The sequence below is a fragment of the Monopterus albus genome, unplaced genomic scaffold (genome assembly GCF_001952655.1).
Source record: "Monopterus albus unplaced genomic scaffold, M_albus_1.0 scaffold154.1, whole genome shotgun sequence".
NCBI classification, from domain to species: domain Eukaryota; kingdom Metazoa; phylum Chordata; class Actinopteri; order Synbranchiformes; family Synbranchidae; genus Monopterus; species Monopterus albus.
In genome coordinates this window covers 934,327-943,065 of record NW_018128034.1, presented here as the reverse complement: position 1 = coordinate 943,065, position 8,739 = coordinate 934,327, and the positions used below count along the sequence as shown (strand labels likewise).

Sequence of the window (8,739 nt, the reverse complement as noted above, 5' to 3'; positions counted from 1 at the left end):
CCAGCTGATTTGGTAAGTTTGCCCACTAACAAAGAAATGATCAGTCTACAATGTCAATGGTAGGTTTATGTGAACAGTGAGAGACACAACAATAACAAAAAAAAAATCCAGAAAAATGCATTACTAAAAAGTTCTATATTAATTTGCATTTTCATGAATGAAATAAGTATTTGATCCCCTATCAGTCAGCAAGATCTCTGGCTCCCAGGTGTATTTTATACAGGTAACAAGCTGACATTGGGAGCCCTCTCAGCTCGTTACCTGTATAAAAGAGACCTGTCAACAGAAGCAATCAAGCAATCCAGATTCCAAACTCTTCACCATGGCCAAGACCAAAGAGCTTTCCAAGGATGTCAGGGACAAGATTGTGGACCTACACAAGGCTGGAATGGGCTACAAGACCATCGCCAAGCAGCTGGTGAGAAGGTGACAACAGTTGGTGCGATTATTCGCAAATGGAAGAAACATCAATTAACTGCCAATCTCCCTCGGTCTGGAGCTCCATGCAAGATCTCACCTCGTGGAGTTTCAGTGATAATGAGAACGGTGAGGAATCAGCCCAGAACTACTCGGGAGGAACTTGTCAATGATCTCAAGGCAGCTGGGACCATAGTCGTGTCCGCGCCCCCCCCCCCCCGTCCGACTCTGCAGTATAGAAAATGAGATGAGAGTATCCACATTAAAAAATACCTTCTCATCTTCAACTGTTTAATAAAAAAGTAACTAAATGCATGCTGACAGGTATAGATTAATTTGCAATGATCAATATGAATGTGTATACAGAGCTACATAAAATGTAGAATAAAAAGACATTGCAATAAAGAAAACTGAAAATTCTGTTAAAAAAAATCTTGGGGGGTTATGATGAAGCCAAAGCTGCCGACTGTGTGACAGTGGAGAACTTGAGATTAACTTGATCTTGAACTTGATATTAAAAGCTTCATTTCCTTCTGTGCATTAAAAATACTCATGTCACTCTTTTACTTCACAGTAATTTTGCTTGTTTTTAATTATATTTCAATAATATTTCTCTTCCCTAGAAATACACGCCTCTAGTGGTTTCACACAAGAAATTGATTGGCTACATACGAAAACTAACGGGATGTCACCCTCTGGCCCAAAGTTTGAATCAGTTACTCTGTAAGAATGAAATCTTATCAAGGACTCAAAAGGTACAAGTAGTGTAATATTAATCTTATTACCTGTTTTTTCCCAGCGGTGACCTTGAGAAAATGTGATTTTATTTTATCTGATAAAATTTTGTCCTCTGTTTTTCCTGTAGATTGCAGTGGTTGAAGGCTTGTACACTCTCTTTAGAGAGATTCTGCCAAAGCTTGGAACAAACTACGGGGATAAGATCATTGAGGACCTTGATGTCTTTGAGTACTCAACATACTGCTGGGCATATCTCTTGTCAGAAGCAAAGGTATTTCCAAATTAGTTTAGAGGATGAGTCAAAAGTCACATAGGTGTTGAGGTATCCAGGTTTTATTTCAGCATTAACAAGCTAATAATTGGCTTCCTTTCTAATATCCAGGAAACTGATGTTTGCTTACTGCAACCTAATGTTAAGGTAAACCTTTGGTATTTTAATCATGTCAGGATTTTTTTTATTAGAAATTTGTATGATATCAAACTTTTCGTGTCAGTATGGTGTATGTACAGTCAGGGAAAAAATTATTTGAACCCCAGCTGATTTGGTAAGTTTGCCCACTAACAAAGAAATGATCAGTCTACAATGTCAATGGTAGGTTTATGTGAACAGTGAGAGACACAACAATAACAAAAAAAAAATCCAGAAAAATGCATTACTAAAAAGTTCTATATTAATTTGCATTTTCATGAATGAAATAAGTATTTGATCCCCTATCAGTCAGCAAGATCTCTGGCTCCCAGGTGTATTTTATACAGGTAACAAGCTGACATTGGGAGCCCTCTCAGCTCGTTACCTGTATAAAAGAGACCTGTCTATGGAGAATTTTGGATATCAAATCGAAAATATCAATCTAATATTTTTGAACTTGGAGACATAGAGCAAAACTGTGGCTTAACATATCTTCTGCAGAGGAACACTTATCACATATGGGAAATACCTCAGGATAGATTTTGTGTAATTGTTCTTTAGAGAAATGAAGGCGGTGCAGAATCTTAAATTGGATTAAAATATACCTCGCATTATAAGAGCACCTATAGATATTTTCCAGGCTTGTCTCCCAATATGTATCTGAAATTTTATTACCCATTTCCTGCTCCCATTTAGACTTTATTGGAGAGGTGCTTGCTGGACTCAGAGACATCAGGCTTGAGTAGATTCAAGAGATTAATTTCTCCGTATGTGGTGGAAGCTGAAGGCATTCATCTAAACCGGAGCTCTTAAAGGTCTCAAACTTATGTACGTGTTTTCTAATATAATTGCCAGGGCATTGAAAGTGGGTCGTGGTTGGGTATTCCAGCATGACAATGATCCAAAACACACAGCCAAGGCAACAAAGGATTGCCTCAAGAAGAAGCATATTAAGGTCATGGAGTGGCCTAGTCAGTCTCCAGACCTTAATCCCATAGAAAATCTGTGGAGGGAGCTGAAGGTTCGAGTTGCCAAACATCAGCCATGAAACATTAATGACTTGGAGAGGATCTGCAAAGAGGAGTGGGTCAAAATCCCCCCTGAGATGTGTGCAAACCTTGTGGCCAACTACAAGAAATGTCTGACCTCTGTGATTGCCAACAAAGGTTTTGCCACCAAGTACTAAAGCACGTTTTGCAAAGGGATCAAATACTTATTTCATTCATGAAAATGCAAATAACTTTATAACTTTTTTCGTAATGCATTTTTCTGGATTTTTTTGTTATTGTTGTGTCTCTCACTGTTCACATAAACCTTCCATTGACATTGTAAACTGACCATTTCTTTGTTAGTGGGCAAACTTACAAAATCAGCTGGGGTTCAAATAATTTTTTCCCTGACTGTATATTGCTGTGATTGTGTTTTACTACTTCTGGGGTACTATTCATAAAAAGTACCGGGTGTATATAATTAATTATGCTTCCACCCTGATGAAGACCTAGTTAGGTTGAAACAGGTCAGCCCTAGTGTTGCCCCTACCATTCATTTGGTGGGATGGCCTGCCCTGTCAACACAATTTCCCACCCCATAAAAAGAAGGGCACAAAGCAGGCATGTCTTATAAGCATTTCACTGTCCTGCACAAGAAGCAACCTCCAAGGCTGAGAAATGAAGCCATTGCAGAAGTGCCAAAACCTGCAGTTCCTTGAATGGCCATTTGAGGCTGACTCCAAAAAGGAGTCAATCCCCATAGACTCCCATGATTAATTTCCCAACTTTACAGCAGAAATAAATATATTTACAGTCTGCCACAAAAACTGTACAGAGGGTGAATTTTTTTTAATAACTCGCCCATTTAAATTATATTGAGACTAAAAGAAATTATATTGAGACTTAAAGTTTTTAAGGGCGTGGTCACTTTGAGTGACAGCCTGGAGGATTCCACTATAGGTGGCTAGCCACTAGCTGTAAACAGCTCCACTCAAGCTCTGCTTCTTTGCCCATTTTTGGATTAGACCTAACAGGTGGCAATATGGCAATGTCCAGGCTTGGGCATCAAAACTGCTCTTCAGAACCAATTGGTGACATCATTGTTGGTTTGTCCAGTTTTTATATACAGTCAATGGTCCTGCACCTTGCCTGCTATTCTTTTGTGTCCTTATCAAGGGCATGGCCTATCCCCGAACCACAAACACTACATGAAACCGAGTTCTGAAGAGGGGAAACCCATCTTGACACAAAACCGGTCAGGACGCCAGGACAACATATAAGCAAACAGAGACGAACTATGTTTTCGACAAAGATAATACCTCAAATCCTACCTGACATGTTCGAGGCAGAATATGAAAGCAGGCAGCAAGACGAACTGCAACGACATTAATTTACATATCTATGGAGGAGAAATTCAAACAGTATATGAACCAATGAAAACAGACGTGTAACACCCTAAACAAAGTGGGTAGTCGAGAAACTCCATACTTTAACTGGTATAATGCAGACATAGTAACTTCTCCAGCCTTACAACAATTCTCTACAGAAACTCCGTATAAATGCACCTGCACTGTGCGTGCAGACTGAGACTATTCTCAGAGGTCCATTTAAAGCGCAGAGAGCATCATGAAGAACAAGGAACACACCAGGCAGGTCCGAGATACTGTTGTGGAGAAGTTTAAAGCCGGATTTGGATACAAAAAGATTTCCCAAGCTTTAAACATCCCAAGGAGCACTGTGCAAGCGATAATATTGAAATGGAAGGAGTATCAGACCACTGCAAATCCACCAAGACCTGGCCGTCCCTCTAAACTGTCAGCTCATACAAGGAGAAGACTGATCAGAGAGGCAGCCAAGAGGCCCATGATCACTCTGGATGAACTGCAGAGATCTACAGCTGAGGTGGGAGACCCTGTCCATAGGACAACAATCAGTCGTATACTGCACAAATCTGGCCTTTATGGAAGAGTGGCAAGAAAAAAGCCATTTCTTAAAGATATCCATAAAAAGTGTTGTTTAAAGTTTGCCACAAGCCACCTGGGAGACACACCAAACATGTGGAAGAAGGTGCTCTGGTCAGATGAAACCAAAATCGAACTTTTTGGCAACAATGCAAAACGTTATGTTTGGCATAAAAGCAACACAGCTCATCACCCTGAACACACCATCCCCACTCTCAAACATGGTGGTGGCAGCATCATGGTTTGGGCCTGCTTTTCTTCAGCAGGGACAGGGAAGATAGTTAAAATTGATGGGAAGATGGATGGAGCCAAATACAGGACCATTCTGGAAGGAAACCTAATGGAGTCTGCAAAAGACCTGAGACTGGGACGGAGATTTGTCTTCCAACAAGACAATGATCCAAAACATAAAGCAAAATCTACAATGGAATGGTTCACAAATAAACATATCCAGGTGTTAGAATGGCCAAGTCAAAGTCCAGACCTGAATCCAATCGAGAATCTGTGGAAAGAACTGAAAACTGCTGTTCACAAACGCTCTCCATCCAACCTCACTGAGCTCGAGCTGTTTTGCAAGGAGGAATGGGCAAAAATTTCAGTCTCTCGATGTGCAAAACTGATAGAGACATACCCCAAGCGACTTACAGCTGTAATCGCAGCAAAAGGTGGCGCTACAAAGTATTAACTTAAGGGGGCTGAATAATTTTGCACGCCCAATTTTTCAGTTTTTTATTTGTTAAAAAAGTTTGAAATATCCAATAAATTTCGTTCCACTTCATGATTGTGTCCCACTTGTTGTTGATTCTTCACAAAAAATTACAGTTTTATATCTTTATGTTTGAAGCCTGAAATGTGGCAAAAGGTCGCAAAGTTCAAGGGGGCCGAATACTTTCGCAAGGCACTGTATATCTTTGTGAGGACACTCATTGACATAATGCATTCCTTAGTCCCTTACCCTAACACTTAACCATCAGAACTAAATGCCTAACTATAACCCTTATTTTAACACCTAACACTAAACCTAATTCTAAAGTGAACCATAAAACCAAGTCTTAACCCTCAAAAAGGTGTTTCACGAGCTGAGGAGGTCTGGCCAAAATGTCTTCACCTTCCAAAAAAAAAAAAACCAACACATAGCAAGTACAAGAAAACACACATCCACACAGAGCAAAGCAGAGGAGACAGGTCGAGTGAGAGAAACCGAAGTTGTTACATGCAAAAAAAAATAAAAATAAATAAGAAAAAGATGGACAAACATCGACCCCCACCCAGTAAAAACCAGGCAAAATATCAACGGTGTATCACTCCCTTGTATCATTTTGACAGAAAGACACATCAGAATATGAGGACTTTGCACCATATTCTCTGTTTTCTGAAAACGGTAGCCGTTTCCGTGAACCAGTCAATGTGCCAGGAATACCAGGTGCACTGGAGAGAGCAGATGTGCTGCAGAAAATCAAAGGTAAAAAACAAAACCTCTTAAGTTTTATAATTCTTTAGCAAGCATTTTGGTTTGTGATGTTTTGGGTAAATGGTCTTACATTTATATGGTGTTAATACTTGTCCTGTATAGCACTTTTTTATACATGGATGAGCACTCTATGTGCTGCTATTTGCCATTCACACACCTGTGACATTACTGGCAGCGAGGTTCAATATAATGTCAAGGACACTTGGACATAGAGAAGCCTGGGACTAACCCACCAACCTTGGGGTTAAGAGGCAACCCATTCTACCTCCTGAGCGACTGCCATAGTATGATTGCCTACTGATCATTATACAGGTTACATTAACATTTTATTTATATCTTAATTGCTAAGATATTGCGACATGATATTCCTGCATCAAAGTCCAGCAGTGCAGCACAACCAAAACAGTCCCACTTTATCAGAACTATTAGAAAGAAAAAAGTTTAACATTAAATTTGTTGGCCAAACTATACAGTACATTGTAATCATTTATACTGTGTATAAAGTTTAATAATGGATTTATATAAACAGGTTTTATGGTGAAATTTAGCTTTAGTGTGGGTTGAAACAAGCCAACAGTTAAAAAAAAAACAACCCTCATCAAGGCTGGGTTCAAAACAGTGCCCCTAAACCTGGGAGTCTCAGCTCATCTCATTTTCTATATCACTTAGTCCCGAGAGGGGGCGGGGGGGGGCGGGGGGCCAATCCCAGCCGGCATTGGGCTAAAGGCGGGGTACACCCTGGACAGGTCAAGCCTAGGAGTCTATTATTGTAAAGTGAGAGAATTCAGGACCCAAATGCAAACACAAAGACAGGACCTTCATGATCATCTCTTTAATGTCAGACAAACAGAGATCACCATATAAGCTTTCACAGGGCTTCCCCAACACAATCTTGACCAATACTGTATACACACCTTGATGCAGTGGAGATGAGTGACAGGGGGTGCCTGTTTTTACCATGATGTCATCCATCCAATAGTCAGTGCAGAAATGTAGTAACTTATCCTTCTCCAAAAAGAAGAAGGTCATAATACCAGCTGCTAGGGACTCTGATGTATTTTTCCACTGGGCTGTTGCTCACTGGCGGGCTCAGCCAGTGAGGACAGATACTATGTAAGCCACACGTGACTCCTCTGTGGGAAAAGTGGAGGGCTGGAGAGAAAAGATCAATATACAGTACACTGGGTAATGAAGGCCACAAAGGAATCAGGCTCACCCAAGTAACGCTTCAGTGGGGGCAGTGATGGTTCTGGGACTGTATGCAATGGCGGCACAAGGTGAGCAGTCTGGGGACTCCCCAAATCCTCTGGCCGAAGGGTTAAATGTTGCAGGCAGTTGATTAGCTTTTACAGCTGCTGCTTGTGAGTCTTAATTGTTTCCTTTTTGGCCGCGAGTTATCCAAGTACACCACTTGTGTCTGCTGGGTCCATAATGGCTACACTGTTCTGTCACAGTTTTAGAATTCAGGATCCAAATGCAAACAAAAAGACAGGACCTTGATGAGCATCTCTTTTTTAATTGTCAGACAAACAGAGATTACTATATAAGCTTTCACAGGGCTTCCCCAAAACAATCTTGACAAAATAATCTTGATAAACAAAATCAAACAGATAATTCAATACATGAAGTAATTAAAGACAGTGAGTAGCCTGACATGAAGGAGAGCTGTTCAGAGCGTGGTGGGGAGAGCAGGGTTTCCCCTGCAATAGCTGACAACAGTCTAGCAGCCATCAAAGGAAAAAAGGAGGTGATAAATGCTAAGGGTGGCAAGAAGACTGGAGGGAACAGGAGCATAGAAAAGTGGGACTCCATCTGAAAGTAAAAAGATGAGAGATGCATAAGTGAAATCAGGAAGTGCATACTTTGTCAAAATAAAACAGAACTGTGGAGTGAGAGTGCAATACCTGGCAGTAAAGTGTTTGTGAGTAATACATTAGGTTAAAAATATTTTTGGTCTTTCTTTTCTTTTCTCGTCTCTGTAATTTATCAGGAAGCGATTATGTATTATTAAGATATGTTTTTTTTGTCTTTTGTCCTTTCTTCTGTTAAGATGGAGAAAAGATTCCAAACTGCACCGAAGAGGTTTTGAAAGAAACATCACTCAAGAGAGCCACTGACTTGGAGAAAATTTTGCTCAGTGTTCATCCTTCAGTTACAACATACTATCTTTGGATCTTTCATCACAGCATGACTTGTCAGAAGTATGTATTAAATTTCTTGTTAATAAAATATGGTAAAGTTAGTGACAAAAAAGTAACACATTTGGGTACGAAACTTTGTTATACAGTGTTTTATAGGTTACATCCATGGCCTAACGATGTTAAAATATCTACTAATGGTGATTATAGTAACAATTTTTTAGTTTGCTGGTAGTCCAAAGTGATCAGTCTTTGCTACCTGCGGTATATTCTTCATGCGTGCAGTATGCTGCAGTACATTTTTTTGATTTGATTTGATTTGATTTGATTTATTCTTTCAAACATGTAAAGACAGTCAATATGTCAACACACATAATTTCACACATATCCACAAATGCAATATCAATTTGCTTATACCTAGTACATGCTTGAACGGAGTAGGAAGAAGTTAGACTTATCTAGTCCTACCCCATAACATCATCTTATCATTATTGGTTTGCAAGCAGTATTACTACATAGATAATTTTGTTCTACACCACGCTAGTGATATACTAAAGAATATTACAGACTGTTAACATTCATACATAATTACATACTTTGATAATTATCTTCTACA

The 8,739-nt window shown here is 39.7% G+C and overlaps 1 protein-coding gene across 1 annotated transcript in view; it reads left to right on the top strand.

Moving 5' to 3' along the window:
• The window catches only part of LOC109968581 (uncharacterized), a 37,166-nt gene that overhangs the window by 5,723 nt on the left and 22,704 nt on the right, over positions 1 to 8,739 (top strand). Inside the window, exons 8-11 of the mRNA XM_020614938.1 lie at positions 1,041 to 1,172; positions 1,283 to 1,426; positions 5,841 to 5,976; positions 8,036 to 8,186. Of these exons, the coding sequence (XP_020470594.1) occupies positions 1,041 to 1,172; positions 1,283 to 1,426; positions 5,841 to 5,976; positions 8,036 to 8,186 (563 nt within the window). The remainder of the gene's footprint in view (positions 1 to 1,040; positions 1,173 to 1,282; positions 1,427 to 5,840; positions 5,977 to 8,035; positions 8,187 to 8,739) is intronic.